At 39.7% G+C, this 23,179-nt stretch overlaps 1 protein-coding gene across 1 annotated transcript in view; it reads left to right on the forward strand.

The window, feature by feature from the left end:
* ITGA4 (integrin subunit alpha 4) overlaps positions 1–21,436 on the forward strand; it is a gene marked incomplete at both ends in the record, with an annotated part of 35,841 nt that extends 14,405 nt beyond the window's left edge. The window contains 18 exons of the mRNA XM_084264656.1: positions 2,516–2,610; positions 2,986–3,076; positions 4,398–4,443; positions 4,778–4,932; positions 6,827–6,981; positions 10,111–10,260; positions 11,045–11,121; positions 13,763–13,913; positions 14,639–14,740; positions 15,173–15,252; positions 15,591–15,677; positions 16,224–16,314; positions 17,024–17,131; positions 17,854–17,973; positions 19,329–19,448; positions 20,104–20,202; positions 20,410–20,529; positions 21,344–21,436. Coding sequence (XP_084120782.1) covers positions 2,516–2,610; positions 2,986–3,076; positions 4,398–4,443; positions 4,778–4,932; positions 6,827–6,981; positions 10,111–10,260; positions 11,045–11,121; positions 13,763–13,913; positions 14,639–14,740; positions 15,173–15,252; positions 15,591–15,677; positions 16,224–16,314; positions 17,024–17,131; positions 17,854–17,973; positions 19,329–19,448; positions 20,104–20,202; positions 20,410–20,529; positions 21,344–21,436 — 1,940 coding nt within the window. The remainder of the gene's footprint in view (positions 1–2,515; positions 2,611–2,985; positions 3,077–4,397; positions 4,444–4,777; positions 4,933–6,826; positions 6,982–10,110; positions 10,261–11,044; positions 11,122–13,762; positions 13,914–14,638; positions 14,741–15,172; positions 15,253–15,590; positions 15,678–16,223; positions 16,315–17,023; positions 17,132–17,853; positions 17,974–19,328; positions 19,449–20,103; positions 20,203–20,409; positions 20,530–21,343) is intronic.
* Positions 21,437–23,179: the final 1,743 nt, after the last annotated feature.

Genomic DNA, 23,179 nt, shown 5'->3' on the forward strand with positions numbered 1-23,179 from the left:
GCCACCAGTAGGAAGTTGAGAGACTGTTGTGGGAGTACTGCCCACTCAAGCCCTCAGTGTGTGCTCCCAGTCGGGCTAGGGTGGAGAGCACAGGGGAGGATGTCAATGGCCATGCCTTATAATGAATTAAAAATGTTAATGGGGCTCTGAGGGAGTTTTTTCTTGCTCTTGTCTATACAGGAGGATCTATTTCAGGCGCATAAAGTTAGATGCCTAAACATAAACTGAGAATATTCTCCCTTCCTTCCCAACTGTCCAGGCTGAAATGCCCTCTCTAAATATGATATGGGCTGAAATTTTCATTGATACTGTTCAGGTAGAACCTGCTCAGAGGACAGAGAGATTCAGTCTCCAGACTTGTATCTAACTACTGTAATAAACATTGAAGTGATAGACATTGCAAAGAAAATGTCACATGAAAGTCTTAGATAAAAGGTGTTGTGCTGTAGTTTAAGAAAGCAGATGAAAGGATGTGAGATGTGGTAAAACATCTAGAATGACTCTCATGGCCGCCTACTTCCATACTGCTTCCAATCTGGCTGCCTAAAATGTGTTTGCTACTGAAAGTCCTGTGGTCCTTACTGCTCTCATGTTCTTTTATTTCAAGCCCACTCATGCTTGCTGTTTAGGGTGCCTGCAGAAACACAGCTGAGTGGGGCAGCCCCAGCAAGGCTGAAGACAGCCAGAGGGGACCTGGCCCAGTAGCTTTGTTCATCTTGTCATGGTTTCAAACAAATAGGAATGGCCAGTATTCCTGTCTGCAAAACTGGCATGTGCCCCCTCCCACAGAAGGCACGATAGGCTGTGTAGGGACACAGCATTTTCTGCTGTTTAAAAATTCAGTAATTGTTTCAGTTTTTTCGTCATCAAAATGTGGATTGTATGGAGGAACTAACACCCTTTTAGCAAAAATTGTCACCTTTTTCTGTATCTTTACCAAGTCTCTCTTTATTCATGCTTCTGAATTGCCCTTTTCAATTGCCATTCCTGTCCAGGGTTCTCCTTTCATTCTTCCCTTGTGTTCTTGGTCCGGTTCCATAATCTGCAAAGCTTGGAATGGTTGTTCGCTTCTTAGCTGGTCTCCTTTTCCTTAAAGTAATCTTTTTCTTTTCTCCTTCCTTTGCTACCTGTTCCTCAAACTTGTTAAATATCTTCTCTTTTATTTTGCATTACCTTCAACATTTTGAACTCAAGTTTCAGGTTTTGCCCAGGAACATTTACAAACTCTAAATGTAGGGCTGGGGAACAGAAGTAAAATCAAATTTAATAGCAGCAAACCAAAGTAGATGTTTGATGCAGAATATAAAGTACCACAGGCATCCTAAAACTTCAGGGGGAGAGGTGGAGCAAAGAAGTGGATTTTGAAGGGACCAAAAACATTTGAAAAAAAACCCAACTGGAGGGAATATTGAGATTGTCAGTAGGAACACAAATGTTGTAATAAACACCACTGGAAGCAAAATATAAAGAGAACTTGGGCATCTGTAGTAGGTAGTAAAAAAGCACAGCAGAGCCAACTTGTTCAGTGATCTAAACCATCAGAATCGGCCCTGTGAAGATAATGTTGCGCCTGTTGGTCTAGAATCTGACCTCCTCAAGAACATATGTGTAACTTTAATTAGCATAAATTGGCTGTCTTGTTTTCACCTCACCAGTAGAGAAACAAAGTATTTTGTGTCAGTATGGATTCAAGCAGAGTATTGTTTAGTAAAACCAAATTGTCAGAGCTTTGTTTTCTTGTGATTTTTTGGTTTGGTGCCACATGTAGTGTTTCCAGTTGGCAGGTAATTCAGTTTGGTTTATTGGTGAATGGAAGTTCACAAGTATTAATTTCTATTGGCACATCTTAGAATGATGTAATTCATGTTTCCTCCCTCCTCCACTTACTGATTAACAGCCTCTGGCTGCTTCAACCATGGGCTTTGGGACAAGGACTGTTTGAAAGGGGGTGGCTGGGTTGGGCTGTTTGTGTGCCGCCACACTCATCTGGGATTAAACCACCTAGGCACAAAAATTATCCCCTCAGACAAACCAGCTGCCTTCATTTCTTGTTAAGTGGCTGTTCAAGCCTATTATCAGCTGTTGGTTCACTTCAAGCTGCTTAGTAAGAATATTTCCCATTTTTTAGGAATTTAATCCATGTGCAAAGAGTGCAGGAGAATCATAATTCCATGAATGGAAGGATTTATTTTTTTATTTATTTTGAAGACCACAATAATTTGGGCTGTTCTCTGTGATAACCTCTTAAGGGTCAAATTCAGTATTGGTAGGAACAGGCTTTGTCTTCAACAGTGTGGCAGCATTTGGCCCTGAGGCATAATACTCTTAAGGCAGAGTCAGCTCACTGAGCTGCTCTGTGTGGTTTGTGTTTGCTTTATATCGATCTTCAGCACTTCTTCTGAATTCAGTCAGGTAAATTTGGCCTGGCATTGCATACAGCATGCTTTGGCATTCTTCAGCTCTCCCTTGCTCGCGTTTCCTAGTCAACTGATTGTTGTTAAACTGTTCTTCACAGATGTAGCAATCGGGGCTCCACAAGAAGATAATATGAAAGGGGCTGTATACATATACAATGGCAGGGAAGATGGAATAATGCCATCCTTTACACAGGTATGCTTTTTCAATGGAAAATAATCAATCCAGAAAAAACATCAGTTTAAATTTGAGAGGGTTTTCCCTTCATTTAACACTTAGACTGTCTGAGGTATTGTAAAAGACTTCCCAAAATTTTTACCTAGCCTATGATTTCCAGTCATAATATAATCTGTAACTGAAAAATAAATTGATTTGGAAGCCTCTGAGAGGGTTTATGTGATACAATACTTGCAGTAATGGAGGACTGTTACTTTCAGAGGTATGTTTACACAGGTAAGCAAGTAACTGCCTCCAGCAGCAGGGTGGCTGTGCTAACATTTTTATTTGTATATTAAACTCAGATTAATTTGTCAAAGATAATCTTCTCTTCTGTTTTTTTTTCCTCCTCAGAGAATACAAGCACAAGATGTCGGTAATTCTTTAAGCATGTTTGGACAATCCATAGCAAGTGGCATTGATGTAGATAACAATGGTTATCAAGGTGAATTAAACAATTTTATTTTTTTGTTTTAAAAGAGTAGAGATTCATAGGAAACAACCCCACTGTCCTACTTGTTCCTCTTTAACAGAAGAAAAATCTGTTATTAAGATGACATGTCACATCTTCAAGTCTTACATTTTGGGAAGACAAAAAAAGAGGTAAAGCTGAGGCCAAGCAGTCAGTTTTCACGGTCATCTACCATTTCAGGACTGTGAATGATGGAACAGTAAGATCGTAGTGCAGAAGAGGAAGAAAAACATGACTCTTATTTTTTTGGCAGCTATCCCACCTGCTAAGGTCACGATGAGCTAATTAGGGCATTGGTAGCACATTTGCCGTCCAGACTAGTGCGCTAACCTAAAATCCTCACTGGTCTTCACATTGCCAGGAGTCACTGAGCTCTGTGACTCTCAGCCTGTGTGAATGCAATGACCTGCACCATGGCTCACAGCATTGCATTACGAGTCTTGTGGCGTTCTTGCTGGAAACAGCTTAGCTGGTTGCAGGTATACACTCCTTGTTTGATACCCATTGTCAAAATATTCTGACATTATGCAGATAAGCATTGTAACAGGACGGGTACTGCTGTCCTGCCCATGGGTGTAGAAGCATGTAGTTATCATGAACTGCATGTTGTATGCCTTGCCTTTGTCAACAGAAACATCAGCCGGGTTAATATGTAGTGCTGGGCTAAGAGGTAGAGTACAGGCAGCCTGCTGTCAGGTCACCTGTTGTTTCCTGATCTGGGAGTCACACTACATCACCCTTACATCGTTTAGACTCATCGCAAGATTCACTTTTGCTACCTCATTTGAGAGGTATATATACTGTGTATATTTATTTTCTTGTTGCATTAATAGTTTTCAGTTAGTTTGGAATAAATTAAATAGTATTTTCTATTTTATCTCTAGTTTCATACATCTTAATTCAGGGTTTTTTTATATATGTGTGTGTGTGTGTGTGTGTGTGTGTGGTAGATAATACTGAATATTTGGATGAAAAAGAAGGCAAGTACCTCCTGCTCGGCTGAATTGTCCTTCAATGTCAGCCACTGAAATGTGGAATAGAAATCAAATCATCACATTACTGTAATATTGCAAGTCCAGCAAATTAGCAGGCAGTGTTAATGGACAGTGGACAAGTATTTGAGAAATCATCTTCAAAGGATGTGTTCTCCCTCCAGAATATTAGCATATGCCTTCTAAAAAAGGGCACGCAGTGTTGTCATGCTGAGCAAAAGGGGCATATGCTACAAAATGCTTGACCCTGAGAAGTAATTCCTGTTGGCAAATTGCACTTACTGAACTTCATTTTTGTACAGATGTAGCAGTCGGTGCGTTTCTCTCCGATTCTGCTGTGGTGCTGAGGTGAGATTGCCACGTTTCATTGCTTTTAAAGTCCAGACAACTTAACTGTATCTTTAACGCAGCTTAATAAAACTCAGTATTAACCTTGTGATATTCTTCTTGGTGTCTTGAACCTCAGTCATGAGGCTCTAGAATGCTATACAACTGAAACATTTAAGTGCACACCTTTGAAGAAAAAGAAAATAACATTCTGAAACTTCTCGAGACAACAAATGATGTGCATATGACTATGAAAAATGCAGACAGCTTAAAAATGATAATTCTAAAATATAAAAACAGATTCTGTAGCTATTTCCGAAGTGTTTTGTGAACATGAACTCTTTCCTATTTTTAGAACAAAACCAGTGATAATTGTTGATGCTTCTTTAAAACATCCTAATTCAGTAAATCGAACTAATTTTAACTGCATGGAAAATGACCAGCCTGCTGTCTGTATGAATTTGAAGATATGCTTTGCCTATTCAGGACGAGAGGTACCTGGTTATATCGGTAAGCTACTTGAAAAAGAATTCCAGTATAGGTATTCATTCTAAGTGCACCTACTTATGAAATAAAGCTGTTGGTATTTAGTGAACTGTTAATCTGAGTTCAGTATAAAACAAAATATTAAAAATCTGGCTTTTTGTTTTAGCTCATAATTACCCCTTAGCACCGAGCTATTACACTTGCATTCAGTGTGATAGCAGCACATCCCTACTAGGACTACCGAGTTACATGGCCTAGTAGAGATAGGGATGTTAAAAAGGTGAGAGATTAAATGATGACATAACCTGTTAAAAGGTGAGGACAAAGTTAGGACTCCAAAGCTGTCTGTTGCACCAGCGACATAATCTAAAAGTTTTTGATGGCCACTGGTTTAGACAAACACAGGCTGCTTCACAGCTAGGTAGCTGGGTCAAGGCGCTGAAGAGTTCAGCTCAGACCATGTGCAGCCATTTAGTAATATTTTTCACATGGGTTTTTCAGCAGTAGTAAAATGGTGTTGTCATAGATAGGTCCAGGTACCAGAATTAGCCTAACAGTGGTGGGATTAGACTCACACTTGTAACTTTGAACTACACTGCAAGGATGCCATTCAGAGGCTCCCTTCTGTGGCACTGCATCAAGTACATCTGTCGTTTTGGTAGGTTTGCAAATGAGATCGTAGGCCGTTAGGGTTCACGTATGCTGCAAGTGCTTCCTTTTGCAGGGGTCCCTGGAGACCACACTCCGATCTGCACAGGGCTCAACAGGACTGTCAAGCCTGCCTGAACTTTCCGCATGCAAATGTCTGGGCTGTTGCTTGCAGCTAGATAGAGAATTAATGGGGGGAGGAAGTGTGTCTTAGTGTAGAATCAACTTGATACTAAGCAGTCCTCCCAGACAGGCAGAGGCCACAGCACAGGGGACTGCTGCAGGACGCAGTCTTCCAGGCAGCACTAGAGAGAGGACTTTCCCTTCCTAAAAGAGCTCAAGCAACTAATAGTAGTGTTATGGAACGTTATGTCAAAGAGTGGCAGTCCCAGAAAAATTACTGAAAGAACAGGTCTCGTGTGGTGTTTCAGATAATGCAGGTTTTACTTTTGGCAGAAATGGATGTTGCTTGAAGCAGTATCTGTTAGAGGCGGTGTGCACGGTGGACTTCTTTAAAATCATTTACTGTCTAAATGTGACTCTGCTGCCTGGGCGCGTTTCACCCACTTGTCACACTCTGTAAAGCGCAAAGAGCCCTGCAAATACACGGTATATAAAATCAAAACATCTTCTGCATGAGCATAGGCAATACCCTTTAGGAACACATTACAGAGAGCATGTCCAAAGATGAACTGTAAGTTCAGATCTTTTGGAATTCATATTTGTTGTGTGAGATGAGCAGCCAGACTGGATTACCCTTCCTGGATTTGGATACAAGACTTTTCAATTTAGGATGTCTAGACTTTTTCTTCTACTCAACTTTTGGCAGAGGTAAAGAAGTAATGGATCAATAATGCTCTGAAACTTAATTGTTATTTGTTATCATAGCAATTCATGCAAACTTGAATAGAAAAAACAGTGAAGTTAAACAATATTTGTGGGTGTCTGTTGCCTTACCTGTTTGCTGAAATTAACTGTCAGCCTGGTAAGTAACTGAGATGAGTTTTCTTTAAATAGTTCCTTGTAGAAAATTATAAATACACCTTGACAAAACGATTCCTGATCCAGTCATGATGCAATCAATTTTCAGAGGGTTAGATGCTTTTCTTAGTTATGGCTTTGTCGGAGAATTTTGAAGCAGAGCATTTCAAAACGGATATTGCAGAGCATACTTAAGGGACTAAGAAATGCAATTTCTGTCATAAATGCATTAAAATTATAACACTTAAAGGTTTTATAAGTTTTATTTTCCCTGGATTTTATTTTGCAGTACTGCTTTATAATCTTAGTGTTGATGTGAACAGAAAAGTGGATACACAAGCAAGGTTTTACTTTTCCTCCAATGGAACATCTGATACAATCTCTGGAAATATCAAGATTCACAGCAAGAGTCGTTCCTGCAAAGAGCATCCAGCGTTTATGAGGGTAATGTGGTTTTCAGAATGCATTGCCCTGTAAAGCCTTTGTTCTCCTTTCAAAAGCATGCTTGCTGGAAAATAACCTATTGTGTTTACAGTTGTTTCACATTTTGAAAGTAAACAGTGGTATTCATAACTTCCACATTTAACATATTTTAATTCTGATGCCTTCTCATCTTTCTGTGGGGAATTTACTGGGTCTGCCCTCTCTTACATCAGTGAGAATGTAATACTAACAATAATCACAGTGATGAAGTAGGGCATGAGCCTTCTTGACATTTCTCCACATATTTTTATGGATGACAGATCATAGATTGAGGCTGGTTTGGAGTAGCCAAGAAGATAGGGTTTAGCATATGTTTTCTGCGGAACATTTCTGGTGGAACTTTCCTATGTACTCCTTTATGCAAAAGCTTTATGCTTGTAGTTACACAGAGAAAATATTTATTATGTTTTGTCATTTGTAACTATTTCAATGAAAACAGTATGGTCTTGCTCCCCGTTTTGTTATGCACAGGTGAAGTAGACTGGATAAGAAAAGAACCCATCCCTTACCTATAGGAAGAGAAATGAAGGTGATCGCTAGAAGATAGTCTAGTTCTGAGGTTATAGGCTGATCTTTCTTGGTGAATTTGTTGCAAGGAGCCAAAGGTCAGCAGGGCATGAAGAAGGCCATTTGTTTGGAACTGTTCAGTTTCTCTCTGCAAGGGACACAGGTCTCAATGAGGGAAATAGAGAATCAGGAGGTGGAAATGGGGAATAGCACATGCAAGAGTTTCATGAATTAATTTAGAGATGGACAATGTGAAGAATGTGCACTGTGCTGACAAAGTGATCCCTCTGCTCACAGAAGTGAAACCTGCACAGATGTGTTTTCCTCCTGGCCATATCAACCTGAATCCTGGACCAGATTAGTGAAGGACAGGGTTCCAGTTCTGTGAAGGTGTAAAGATAACTTTGTTGTTGAAGGAATCTGCTGGTCGGAGTGCTTCAGAGAAGCCACAGAGGTAGAAGCACTGCCAGGGCAAACGGGTGTTTAGTAGGAGGCTGTTGGACCTGCAAGGTGTGGGCTAGCCAGGGAGGCCTGTACCAGCACCAATAATAGAGATGGCACTGGCTGCTCTGCCAATTGAAGTTGGCCGTTTGCTTCTCTAGAAGTAGAGTTTGATCCAATATCATCCATCTTTTGAAATTAAGGGTGGCACTAACTTGGAAATAAGTATGATCCTAACTCCAATACTAGTCTCAAAGTCACTGTTGCCCTGGAGGAAATGAGCCATCATGTTCATGTGTGATGTATCTCTCTGAAGGACGAATGAGAGACCTGTCTTGGAAGTAAACACAACTGCAGTCAGGACAAGGTTACTATTTTTTCTCATCCAGCAATTTGCCCTAAAAATATTAAGTGACTCATCCTACCCAAACATCTTGTAAGGTTGTCTATTCCAGACAAATATTTGGGAAAAAAAATGGGAAGAACTAAACCATGATCAAACAATAAAAAATAATGGACACAGAGGAACCATGTTTTATTAAACTCAGAAAAAAATCCCCAGTAAGACCTTATCTAAGGGGAAAAAGAATTCTTCAAATAAATACTAAGGACAGGGAATATTTAGATGTAAGGAGAAATAAGGGTAATAAAATACTGGGCTGGTTCCCCTAGCCTTTTCTTTAAAATCCTCAAGGTAACAATTCCGTGACCTTTTGAAACAAGCATCTATTAGGATGACTGCTGCAGTTGATCCTGCACAGAGGCTGGGAAATAGACTTAATTTTCTACAGCTGCAAAAACCTGCAGGGAAAAAGTCTTTTGTGTATTTTTCTTCTTCCTTTCTTTTGCTTATTTTTAGTTTATGACACTATTAGAAGCCAATTCTTCATGATAAAGCTTCAGGGAAGAAAGGAAAGCTTATGTTATCTACTGGAAAATTGCCCAGATGCATCTCAATTGGTAGTTGCACCTAAGTGAATGTTACTTACAGGAGCAATGGCAAATTGCCCACTTACTTGTAAGAGTTTTGTAAGCTAAAAGAGATCTGACTGACAGCCGACCTTGTACAGATTGCTGTACCAGCATCAGAAGGTATTTGTGTAGGAGGAAGGATGATTTGGCTCATCACTTCCTATAGTCTATCATTAGTATTTTTTCCTCCATATAATTCAATTTTATTTTTAATTCTTAATTAATAGCGTTATAAGCATCTTCTTCCACCCACTGAGGTTTCTGTACTTGTATGAAGCTCCTGAAGTTAAGTAAGTGTGAATGTCTGTCAAGTACAGTCCTTGCAAGAGACCCTGTACGTTCTATGTATTGTGAGTAAAGACTAATTAATAGCTAATTAGTTTAATGGAAGTAATATAAAGCAGATGCAGAGAAGACCTTGTGGAAAATTATTATAGATTAGATAATGTGTGATTTGGCCAAAGGAAGCTTGCAGATAAGAATGAAAGTAGTGCCCATGTGGAGGGACAGTCAGTGCCTGTCTGTCCCCTACACTGAGGGAGTAATTTAGTCAGGTTGCTGTTGTTAGCGCTTGGTGCTTCAAGCTGTTCAGTTCTCACCAGCAGGTAGTTTGGGCTCTGATCTGCCACATTCCTACACTCTCAAGGCTGTATGTGTGAAGTGGTCAGTCATTAAGGGGTTTAAAAGAGACTGGAAAATGAAATGCAGTTTTGACCCGATTTAGTGGGGCTGTGGGAGATCTCCTTTGGATTGCATACAAGAATGTCCCTGTGTTTTGCCTGGCATTGTCACGCTGGCTAAACTGCCTCCATTTTAGCCAACTTCTACCTGGTTTTGTATTGGGGCAGTACAGCATTTCCTAGGTGTGTAAGGCAGTATTACTGACAGAAATAGGTTCACTAATCGATAAGACTTTAATAAAAGAATCTCCCATTCTGAAACGCTTGATGCTGTCATGGAGTGTGATGATGGTGTTCTGCATTTCTGATTACCTCTTTCAGCAACAAAGATGTCTGGAAAAGTAAGAGGCATATGGCATTTGAAATTTATTTTACACATACAAAAAATGTTCCTGTTTAAGTTAGCTCTAGGGAGCTGTATAATCTTTAAAACATAAGCATACATGTCTTGTCTTATATGATTAACTCATTAGGTTTCCAATTTTCATAGAAAGATGTAAGGGATATCTTGACTCCTGTACATGTTGAAGCAAGTTATCTTCTGGGGCATCATATTCTGAAGAAAATTGATTCTCCAGAATTTTCTCCACTTCAACCCGTTCTTCAACAGAGGAAAGAAAAAGATGTTATAAAAAGCAAGGTTAGTGTATGGGGTCTCTTTTTTTCAAATGCAGGAAGTAAATATTCATGTTTTAATCTCCAGTTATAAAAAGCTTCACACATCCAGAGTGTGTGAAGGAATGTGTTTTCCAGACCAGCATGTAGTCCCTGGATCTTAACTAATAAACCAGCCTACTGAAAAACACCTGATTTTCTCCTAGAAACAAAATTTAAAAAATCTTTGCAGGTTTGTATTATGATTTTTTTTTTCTTTAAAGAGGTATGCACAGAGAACGTGAGACTATATAATATTGTATACCTCAGAACACCCAGGTGTGAAATTCACTCCTTGAAATAGCCATTCCTTTTCAACTATGTATGATGAGTCACTTTCCAAGATAAAATTGCTCTTTAAAATGAATTCTCTGTTAAATACACAGTGTCATGTTGGTATTAATCTTGAAGTGTTTCAACGTTGCTGCTGAAATACTGTTTCTGTGAAGCTACTGCGGGTTTTCAAACACAAATCTGTAGGGGTGGGGGGGGGAAAGGGTGCATTCTGTGTACCCTTAAATGAATGTGAAATAAAAGGGGGCCCGTGTCATGTCGTGTCGTCCGTCCCCCCCCCCCCCCCAAAAAAACCAACCAAACTTCTTATGCTCTGACCATCAAAAGTCTGAATTTTTAACAACCAAATGGTCATAAACATATTGTGACTTTTCACAAACAGTAAGCTTCATGCTGTGTAAGTAAGCTTCCTATGTTTGCTCCCTGTAATATGCATGATGCAGTAAAGTACCTTTTTGTTTATTTGTCTTCTGTAGTTTGTTTTTGCAAGATTCTGCTCCCAGGAAAATTGTTCTGCTGACCTGAGAGTTACTGGCAAAGTTGCTTTTCCAAAGTAAGTATAAAGTGGCTTTCAGGCTTGGGAAAGAGATTCAGTAAGATTTTTATCTAAATTATTCCTTAATCCTTTGCATGTAAAGAACATTAATTTCCAGAAGTATACTAGGGACTCCCTGAGAAACTCTGAGAAGTAAAGCTGTTGCTAGTTGAAAAATATTTTAAAATTGTAAATCTGTCAGGAAATGTAACAGAAATTTATATAATTGAAGAACTGGTTTTGCATAACTATAAAAGACTGTACCTCTCATAAAATGTATCTTCTTCACAAGAAAGTAAACTTGTATTCTACACTGTGTGTGTAACTGGGCTGAGGTGCTGTGTACAATGCTTGCTCAGTCAGTAGGCTCCGTAACTGCTGAGAAGCTGCCTGTTGTTTCTGCTGCCTTTATGAGGTGAGGGTACTGTTCTTGCACTGTATAAAGGTGATCCTTCAGCTCTGTGCAAAGACATTGTTATATTTATTTCAATTATAAAACAATTAAGTGGCTCTTTTTCCTCATTTACTTAAGAATATTACATCTTCAGCTTCACACTGGTGATGGAGACACCAGATGGCTGAGTATTATGTGAGGTTTATACGTCTTTTCCCAAAACTAATTGTGGTTTGTTTTTTTTTTTTTTATTTACATCCATAATTTTTTGGAGATGCCCTTTAGTATGTTTCAGTGTTTCCCATTCCTTCCAATTAGGTATCATGTTTAAATCCCGTTATTATGCAAGATAATTAATGCACTTTGTGAACTATTTAAATACAATTACTACTGTCTGGCAGAATCTGCATTGCACCAAAGAATACTTTGTGAGACATATTTCTATTTACTCTGTTTCATCCACAGAAAGGTTTAAGCCATGTATCATTGCTTCTATTCAGACTGGATTTTAGTTACTTGATTTCAAGTTATCTTTTATCGTCTCAACCTTTGTCTTTATTGAGTGTTATACTTCAAAGCAGGAAACACGTGTGGTTGGTGAGCAAGAACAGAAAGCGTAGCTGTAGTGGATCTCTGTTAGAGGTTTTGTGTGCAGCCTGGATTTTCCTGTGTGATTTACCACCTGTAAGGTTGATTCTGCTTTGCTCAAGATACTGGGTTTATCTCATCAAACAACCTAAAATGACAGACTATGCTGATCATGTAATGCTGATCCATTACACCTGTGCCATCCTGAGCACTAGCATCTTCCTCTCCATACATTTCAGAGTAAGATTAGTAGCTGCCTGCCCACTTAACAGTTGGCCTGCAATGTTGAGCCTTAGGCCCTTTCATTTCCTTAGGCTTGAATGTTCTTCTATTTGATCCGTCATATACTTTAAAGAAAGCTTGTGCTGGATTTCCACTTGTGACATTAGCAAAGCAGGTCTGTAAGTACTTCAAAGCTCTAAGAAAGGAAAACATACTTGCTTGGCGTCAGGTACCAGTAGCAGGTTTTCAGTGTAAATAAATAGGCTAAATGTCTTGATAAAGTGTGAAGTATCACCTTAAATTACATCGTGCCCCCAGAATCTCGATTAAATACTAGTTAGCTGTGAAGCGTTAATTTATTTTCTCTAGACAGAATGCATTCATTATCCATGAACAGCAAAGCAAACACTTTTGGTCTTAAAAGAATGAAATCAAATAGGGGTGTCAATGTTATGCTTTATTTGCTGAGTTATGAGTCTTCATGTATACGCTATCACGTTTTGTTTAAATTGCTTAGATTTTGGCCTGCTCCGTAAATTTCTAGCCCACATCATGCATTTCTTAATGAAGAATGAAATATGATTACCCAGGAAAGGCTCTGCTTCAGCTTTGTTGTAGTCCCAGATGTGCACCTGGTGCTTTTGTGTACTTGTGTGTTAAGCTGGAAGGCATCTTTGTGACAGCACCTTGTTAATGAGCTTGGCTTTAATGCATGTAGGAGGACCAAGCTGTAAGCCTATGGCTAGTAAAACAACTTGAAAATTTAACCTAAACTTAATTGAGCTCCTGAAATGTTAACGTTGTGTTTTTAACTCACCGTTGTGTTGCAACCTGTCTGCTTATGCGGTGCTTTTACCTGCTGTTGTTTTTCCAAGTGCCAGCCCCTTTCCCAAAGGTGTTCGGTGACTAATACTTTGGTTTCAAGCCAGAATGTCTGATAAATGTCTATTTCTAGGCAGCCTTTCTACAAGTCTTAATTAAACTTTAATGTCAAGCTGAAGTTTACTTTTAGCACCCCCCTGCAGGGCATCCGTACTTGTAAAACAATGATCGAGCGTGACATAGATCATAGGACAGGCATGGTGGCTGCCCCCTGCTTGTTCTCTTTCGTACTAGCTCAGGCCTCTAGTTGGAGTAGAAAGAGCACCTTTTGAAATAACCTCTGACAATCTATAGCAGGAGCCCGCTGCTGTGCTCGTCTCTAGAGGAAAGGACTGATCTGGCAAAAGCCAGAAGCACACCTGCTTGGGCAACAATTTTCTTGCTCTAGCGTTAGTAACCCCAGGCCTTAGAAAGGGCAACACTGGAGTTGTTGACCACCATGTAACTGGACTCAGTAAAAGCTCCAGCTGAGAGGGCCCAGAGCCAAATGAAATTAACTAAAAGACTGGTGGAGCATGGATTGCATACAAGCTGTATTGCTTCTCACTTATATTATGATGATTATTTTTTTAGACCTCATGATAAGAAAACGTATCTCGCTGTTGGAAGTATGAAGAATTTATTGTTGAACCTTTCTCTGCTGAATGTTGGAGATGATGCATATGAAACTGTCCTCCACTTTCAGTTCCCTAAAGGTCTTTACTTCATCCGGGTTTTAGAACTGGTAAGAACAAAACAAAACAAAAATCTGTCACACAGTAATCCTTTGATAGTGTTCTTGTTCATCCAGAGACTTCGCAAAGCTTGATAGTAGATTATTGAGCTTCACCTATGCACACACCAAAAAAGCTGACAGAACTCCAGGTTTTAAGTTCTGGGACTTGTAGCAACCTAACCCATGTGCAATTTAATCAGTACAGGGGACTTAAATCGTTTCAATAACAGGATGTGATGTGATGGTAACAAAATTTTTAAAAATCAGTTTCTAAATGTATTTCAGGATGTTACTGCTACTTCTCTGATGATCACGTTTTCAGTGATCACAAAGATCTTGAACCTGCTCTTCTTCACAGGTGCATAGTCACACTACAGAAGAAGTAACAAATCTAATTGTTCTCTCTTTCTGCCTTTTTAAAATACCTGCTTACTGGGTTGAAACCCCTGACACCTTTCAGAGGTTGGCTCTCTATGTGAGTGGGTCTGGGTCTTACTCTGATGCGTACGCCTTGGCTTCACAACTAGCAAACAGAAGAGGGAGTAACAGGAGAGAGTAATTAGTTTAAGGATATGCTGAAGTAGTCAGGAATAATATGATGTATATTTGCATCAGTGAAATAACATTCAGTTAGGGAAATATAAACCACCCAGTTTCAGTGTGTGCACGTAACTTGAAGTGTCTGGAAAGAGACAGTTTTATTTTAATAATTAATAATCCGTCCTTTATTTTAGGAAGAAAAACAGATACAGTGTGAAGTATTGGATGATAAAGAAATTCATGCAGTGAAACTTGAGTGCAGCGTTGGTTATTTATATGTAGATCACAAATCAAAGGTAAGCTATGTATGAAATTCATAGCTTTAAAAACGCCCCAAATACATTAGGAGTTTTTTTAGGGATAGAATAAACCTTGTTTTTCAGAATCTCTTGTTCCAAACTAATGTCTTCCATCATGTTGGTACCTGAAACTCTCCGCTGCTTTTAACATTAATTGCTTAAACCCTGCCTGGGATAATACATTAAGGGACAACATTGTTTATATTATGCATCAACCGATGACGCTTGGCTTCCTAGTCCAGTGAGCTGACTAAGGCTGGGAACAAGTGGGTGAGGTCAGTAGAAAGGGAGAAGACACGAAAAGCGAGTAAATTATTAGTTCTGGGTTTTGAGTGGGAAATTCTAAATACGTTTAATAAAATCTTTTGATTTAAACTGTATTAAGACATACTATCATTTGCTACAAAGAAAATGTTATTTGTCCTACAGCTGGATTTTAGTTTCCTGTTGGATGCAAGCTTGTTTACCAAAGCAGAAGATGACCTCGACATCCTCGTTAATGCTACCTGGTAAAGTCTAATAAAAAATGCTCAATTAAAAATACTACTACCTTTGGAAAACAGACTAGGGAACGCTGGAAAGACTCTGCAAAGCACATTTGCAAGAAGGCACAGACATTGCAAATCTGTAGAGAAAGGGAAATTGTGAAGAAAACAGGTAATAGGTATTTAAATAACAAGCAGGTTTCTACTTGTATAAAATGTTCTTTTTACTGCCCACCCTGTTAGCAATAAAATACTTTTAATAGGCCGACTTTTAATAGGTCAGTTGGATATTTGTTTATAGGAAGAATGCATAGCATACCATGAGGCATTCCATACTCATTTTTTTCATTGTGTTTTTACAGTAAAAATGAAGATGGGACTTTGTTGCTGGATAACACGCTAACTTTAGCTGTACCTCTAAAGTATGAGGTTGAGTTAAATACTCACGGGTAAGTCAACTATTGCTGTACCTGCACATCCGTAGAACTGTCTCCTGTCACTACTCAAAGTGCACAAAGTTTTTAAGCAAAGTGGGATGTAGCTGAGAAATCCTGGGGACGTGATGGCACAGCTGTCCTGGGCTCTGACCCTTACACGTCTAAGATCTTGTTTCTGCTGCTCTGAGACTAGTGATACGTGTGGTGCATTTCACTTGTCTCTTAACAGACTAGTATTTTTTTAATGAAAAGAGGCATTCAACAAGAGCACAGCCAATCCTGAGATTCCTTGCTTAACATGGACCATATTCTGTGTTTGGTGTGGAGCATTCATAGAGCGTAGTTTGGGTGAAGATTTATTACTTCTTTCTATTCATCTGCTTTCTTAAAAGGAAAGAGTACCCAGGTAGAGGGCTTGTACTCAGCCTTCCTAGATTTACTCAAATGCAAACTTGGGTGTTTTCTTAGAACCCATCTTACTGGAGATAGCATGGAGCAGATAGTCATGCTAATGCTATACAGCAATCCTATTAATTAACCACTTCTGAATCACTGTAGATTTGTATCGCCAGCTTCGTTTGTTTATGGAACAAATGAGAGAGATTCATCAGTTATGTATATGAAGGAGAGCATCAACTTCACTTTCCATGTAAGAGTTTTTCTTTGTAAACCTTAACATGTTTGTTTAAAAGGCTAATGCTTAGTGGTGTTGAAGGACAGTACCCCAGGCAACAAGGGAACTTTTATTTAAGAGTACAAGGGCATGGTGAGCAACTCTTGTGCGCTGGTGATGGGGAGTGGCTGTTAATCCCTTTCTGAACACTCTGACCTAAACAATCTTCCACTGAACGGTCAGAGAAAAAGTACTCAGCACAAGCAGGACTGAAAATGGCAGAGCAGTTCTGACTTGACGCATCTTCCATTAAGAAACACTTTAAAAGGAATTGCCTTACTGTAAGCAAAAGTAACTAGGAGCTCCTTATAAGAGGATCTGTAGGTATCAGATTTGTCTCCAATGCTTTGAAGGAAGGAGTTAGACATTAATCTCTCCTAGTTCCTTTTGCATATTCTCCTGTAAGGCAGTCCCTATGACCTCGGGGTAGTCATCACAGATTAGCACTACTTACTCACTGGGTTCAGAGAAGTGACGGGTTTGGTAAGCCCACAGAATGAATTAAGCAACTCATCTCTTTAAATGCCACAACTCCCAGCCCTATCCGCTTTCATGGCAGCGTAACAATGAGAGTACCGCCCTGTTCCGTGAGGTTTTATGGATTTATACTTCTTTGGGTGGTTTGTTACTTGAATAGCTACCATGAATTAAGAGTTTTAAATGTATAAACATTCTTCCCCACAAGGTTATCAATGCAGGACCAAGCTTGGCTCCAAATACACACTTGGAGATAATGATACCTAATGCTTTTCCACCCAGTGACTTCATATTATTCAACACACTGGATGTCAAGGTAAGCACAGGTTACTTCCTGTAACTTTTTTCATAGAATTCATACAGCTGGTAAGAGGAGCAGTGCATCCTAGAACTGGGTACTACCTGTGTGGCCGCTTTCTGTCCATGTCTTTCAAACATACCCGTACCAGTAGGTGCTTATTGGAGTCCCACTGAGCTCAGTGAATCCATCTGTGCAAAGCTTGATCCTTGCCAGGCATCTATATGCGTCAGTTCTTTCCTGCCTTTAAGGAGTAGAACACATTGTATTGAAACAAATCAGAGAAGTTCTGTGTTGGGTAACTCTTTACAGACTCCAGTCCATCTGTCTCAAACAGAGCATTAATGGTCATGCAGAATATAGAGTATACATTCTTTCCTTTGTAGAACACTGATATGCATAAGGATCAGGTAAAGTAGGGTGCAGGAGATTCCTTCTACCTACAATATGTCTAAATGTGTCTATGGTAGTTGACTCAAAAGAGCACAAAAACCTCAAGCCTCAAAGTTTAATCATACCTACTTCCCAAAATGTTCCATGTAATTCAGTGCACACAGAAGCATACAAGTTTGGTAGCTACAGGGAAGCAGAGTGAACAGGAAGAGGATGATCTTCAGCTCCATAGGTTTTAGAGTGCTGGAACTCAGTTACGTTCCTTTTGAGGTTCTTGCATTTCAGAACTCGGTACTCTGATTATCTCATGTTTAAATTCTAACTGTGATTGTTATTTTTATTTACAGACAACAGTTGGACAGTGCTCCTATAATAAACATCCCACAAACTGTAGCGTGGCAGAAAAAAATGAGAACCTACTAAAGGATCTTGTGGCTTTCTTCTCAAAGCCTGCGAAGAGACATATGGTAGGTCTGGCTTTTGGCATGAGTGGGAAGCAAGTGACTGTGTGAATGAGCTGTAAGACGGTGGTGTATCTTATGTAATGAAGTCACCAGAGCAGTCTTCCAAGGATGTCTGGTGAGACCTGGGATGAGTTCAGCATAGCCATAAGTGACTTTAGCAAAAGAGGTTAGAACTGAGATGAAAAAGTTGGTGATGTCACTGAAGTCAGTGTGGATGACAGTCACCTACAAGGAACTGCAGAGGGATTCTGCAAGAATGAGTGGGCAAACAGAATGGCAGATAAAATTCAGTAACAAAAAATGATGCATGTGGGAAAACCAGTGTTCATTTTAATTGCATGAAGTATGCAGACCAAACATTTGTTGCTTTTTCCACGTCAAAATAAGTGCTGTCAAATGTAACTAACAGGAACTGGGTTCAAAAAAAGTAGTGCTGTTGGTGGAACTTCTTACTGAAGGGTATTGTGAATGCTAAAATAAATGAATTCTGACAGAGACTATACAAGTTAATGCGTCTGAGATTCATTAAGAATTACAAAATACATGGAAATCACTTTTGGCTCTGGAAGTTCTTAGTAAAATAGGTGGGAGGCTGGGAGAATACCCTACATGCCTGGCCTGGTAGAGCTTGTCCCTCTGTACCTGCCAAGGGACCCTGCTGGAGGTGAGGTTCCTGAGGATGTCATCCAAGGCAGAACTGCAATTCTAGAGCTCCATTTTTGAGAAATCAGACATACAACTCATCTCTGATAAAATGCAGTTTTATTTAATCATTTAATCGTAAAAGCAGCTGGACATGTTAGTTCAGGACTTTAGGGAAATGACAAGGGACATCAACCAAAGGTTGCAAGACAGTCTGCACTCGAGTATCAGGTCAGAACTTGGGCATTGCAGTCTTGGATAAAGAATAGTCATGTACAGGCTGGGCTATTTTGTCTTCTCCAAAGCTGACTGAAATGGTGCAAGGTGCCAGCATGCAAGTGTAAGGGTCAGTGGGCTGTGCTGGGTATCATCTTGTCATTGTCTTTGGCATTCTTGATAAGAGCTAATTTGAAATAACAGTGTAAAAAAGCCATCTAATCCAGTTGTGACAATTATTATTTTACACTCTAAGAAAGATTGCACTTTTAAGAAAAATGACCTGTTGCCTTCTGCAACACTTGGGTTATTCCCTTGTACAGTTCCTCTGCTAGGTATGGATTGACAGTGATGGATGAAAACCAAGAGTTACACCCTGACTTTTCAGGAACAAATACAAGTCCTTGGGTTTTACTATGTTCCCGAGTGTCTTCAATACTAAGATGGTAAAGTTTATAAACTTAAATTTTACTCTTTTAATTTTACCCTCCCTTCTACAGTACTGCATGACAAATGACAGCCTTTGCTTACAAATATGGTGCAAGCTTGGGAACATGGAGAGTGGGAAAGAAGCAACCATTCAGCTGCATCTGGAGCCTACTCCTTCACTTTTAGAAATGGTAATATGTGCATTTTACATACTTGAGGGGAATATTTGAAGGCTTCTTTGCATTATTCTCTGCATATAAATCCTAGGTATAGTATTTTTTCTAGCATACGTTTGCAAAGGGGTAGGTGTTACTGGTTTATGTTTTCAGTGCTAACTTCGTAAGTCATCAGAAGTCAGTATGTGAAAAATTCAAACCACTGAAAAAGATGTATTTTAGAGTATAGAATCACAGAATGCTTTGGGTTGGAAGGGAACTCAAAGATCATCAAGTTCCAACCCACCTGCCACAGACAGGGATACCCTCACTAGACCAGGTTGCCCAAAGCCCCATCTGACCTGGCCTTAAATGCCTCCAGGGACGGGGCTTCCACAGCCTACTTTGACCTGTATGCGTTGCTTTGCCTGTTCTGGTTGGGGTTTAATATAAACTCATTGTATGTCTCTAAGAAAAACGGCATGGATGTGGACTGAAGTAAAATCCAGCTGGGCTTCCTTCCAGCTCCTGGCACTAATTTGTTTTGTGATCAGAAAGGCACCATTGTGTGTTTGTGTGAGATTCTGTTTCCATGAGCAGCTGTGTTACCATTTTTGCTGGGTAGGAGTTAATACGTTGAACTTATTTTTTTAAAAGATAGAAACTTTTTTCTTTTTTTTTTTTAAATCAGGATGATGCATCAGCATTGAAGTTTGAAGTCAGAGCAACAGCCTCACCAGAGAAAAGTGCAAAAGTGATTGAACTGCACAGGGACAAGCAAGTTGCATATGTAAGAATTATCTTAATTTCTTTATTTTTCTTTACTCCTTAAAGTAGAAAACCCACCAGCAATTAAATCTGTGGAATGCCATATGTATCTGTATGCAGGCAATGGAGAGAATGTTAGTTAATGTAATTAATTTTCCTAGCTTGGTTTAGGATCTTTTTTTTTTGGGAAAAAATAATCATTTATTCTGACACATTTTCTGCTTTGCAGGTCTACTTGGAAGGAGTGCACCACCAAAAACCCAAATTCCGTGTTACCGTGCTCATCATCGGCATCGGTTTGATAGTGGGCGTTATCTTGTTTCTGTTTCTATCGTTCATATTGTGGAAGGTAGGTCCTCAGTGTTCCTCAGTCCTTCTCAGGTCAGGAACTCACACTGTCAGTGGATCTTTGGATCTGTTAATGGAAGTTAAATCATAAATAATCTTTTATTATCATCTGTCCTTTCTAAAGAAAGATCATTCCCCTGTAGCTTTGCTTTTTTTCAAAATGCTTCTGTTTTCCTTCCTCTTACCTTCTGTCTATTCTACATTTTCTTGGTGTTTGATGGTGGCATCTCATGTTTGCAAATGATTTATATAACGTAATGATATCAAACACATCGGGTATGGGGATGATGCTCCACATTTCAGTGTCACTTGACACGTGATGACTAACAGTACAACATCGCTTCACGCCAGAATAAAATGTTTAAGATTTTAAATTGCAACATAAATGCTAAAAAAAACCAACCCACCCAAACCCTGCGCGTAAGTAAAAAAGAAAAATAAGAAGGATGCAGCTTCTCTGGCAAGCAGGTAGCAGACTGTTGGCTTCTTTATGTACATGCAGACTTTCTCTTTTTCCCTGGGAAGTGTAGAAATGAAACAGGTTTCACAGCAAAGTTTGATTACTGTTTCACATTTAAAAAAATACTCGATTCTGTGGGCTGTTACAAGCCCACGTGGGCTTACTCTTTGCAGCAGAGCATTAGCCTCCCAAAAAGTAAAAGAAAAAGCAAAGCTGCTTTGTAGATTACTGAGCAATGGTATCAACACTGTCACTCCCCAGCACCACCGACCGGCGTTTTGGTTGTTTGTCTTTTGTGGCTTCGGTTTGATGACAGAGATTTGCTGACCGCAGATTTCAAACTTGTGTATTTCAGATTGGCTTTTTCAAAAGGCAATACAAATCCGTCCCCCAGGACACGAACAGGAGAGGCAGCTGGAGCTTTACAAGTGGGAACAAAGATGACTAAGATGGCAAACAGACGTTTGGTTTTAAAATGAGGAACGTAACATTCGCGGGAGATACATAAGAAAACTGGTCCTGAGCTCGCTCACCCTTACAAAAAATACTTGATTTCCTTGAACACGTGGAGGAGTTCACCCTACAGTACTGTTGTTCTTCTCATACAGAAATGTTAAAGCAGTTTGGTTTTGAAGTCTCACGGTAATATTTGAAATTATGTACGTGTATCTCATTTCAAGCAGACAGAAGAACACTAAAGATTAAAAAAAGAAGAGGAATTACATACTGGAAAGCAAAATTTCTAGAAATTAACAATGTTTGCCAATCCTAGGAACAAAGATCTTGAACAAGTTAGCATGGGTTATGCCATTCATTTTCAAGTTTCTTTTGATTAGACATTCAAGAAGAAATCCTCCCTCATCTTGCTTTGGCAGCTTTACAGGGCTAAATTAGCTTAAACCAAAAGGACTGTAAGGGGAGAGTGTGTGGCTATAGAAGACAGTTAGTGGAAGTTCTCTGAGGCTTCTGAAGGTAACCTCACAAGCTTTGGCTTCACAGGCACCACCACCACCACCACCCAGCAGCGACAGACACCCAGGCAGGCCAGAGCCAGCTCAGAGCTGGCACGGCTGTGGGGCTGGCTGGTGATGCAGCACAGAACCTTCCTGCAACTACAGAACAAGGGGTGTACTGGAGATCCTAACCTGTAGCCATCTTTAACGTGGTACTTGCAAGCATGACAGAACTATTTGTTCCGTCCTTTCCTCACATATTGCTGCAATGATGTTTTGGACTCCTCCAATGAAATATTTTGATGTGGGGTTTTTTAAAGCAAGTATTTATTTTAATTTATTTTAAGAATTTTCTATCTATAGTACTTGGTAGAGTAGTATTTAGTACTGGCAGTCTTCCAGGACTTGAATAAAAGAATTCACATGATGACAAAACAGAGAAACACATACCCAAAAGACTCCAAATGCCAGCCTTTACTTGAAAGTACTTAATGAGGAAGTCAATTAGAGAGCTAACCTGGGTCCTTGTGATGTGTCTAGATAGGTACCACCCCGACAGGCAGCCGCAGAAGCCACGCAGCAGAAAGGCAAATGACTGACTAGAAACATGGTTCAAACCACTGCTTTGCTACTCCAGGAAGTTTCTTCAGCTAGACAAGTTTGCACTGCCACCTAGCTTTAGTGAAATAGTACGGTCCAGGGGAAAAATAAAAGTTACATTGCTCCCCAGTACAAGTGGGGAACTTACTACTTCTTCACCAGCTGAACTTACCGCAGCTGCGGGCTGCAGTGTGGCCTTTCAGGCTGCGCCTTTGCTGTCTCCCCAACTGCAGGGGGAAATGAATGTAACGCAAACCTACACTTGGAGGCTGCACCTCCCACGGCAGTTTCCCGGAGACGCAGAAGCGATACAGCGTGTCTTCCACAAGCACTGTTGCTAATGGAGTGTTTGGTGCCATAACAGCCGCCGTGTCCGCAGATTCTAAAGGTGTCGGGGACCATTTTGTAATTTCCTTTCACTTCATTTGATGCCAAAGATGCAGATCGCTCTAAAGTAAATTTTGTCTCTAAGATCTTCTGTAAAGACAAATGAATGTGCATCTTTTATTTTTTTTAAATCAAAATAAAGTATGTGAAGCATATTTTGCGTATGTTTTCATTGACTTGCAAGAAAAAGCTTGTCTTCCAACCAGCCTTAGTGAATTTTTTCACTTTAGCCAAGTAACTTTGAACACAAA

This window comes from Gallinula chloropus, assembly GCF_964237585.1.
Source record: "Gallinula chloropus genome assembly, chromosome: 5".
NCBI lineage: Eukaryota > Metazoa > Chordata > Aves > Gruiformes > Rallidae > Gallinula > Gallinula chloropus.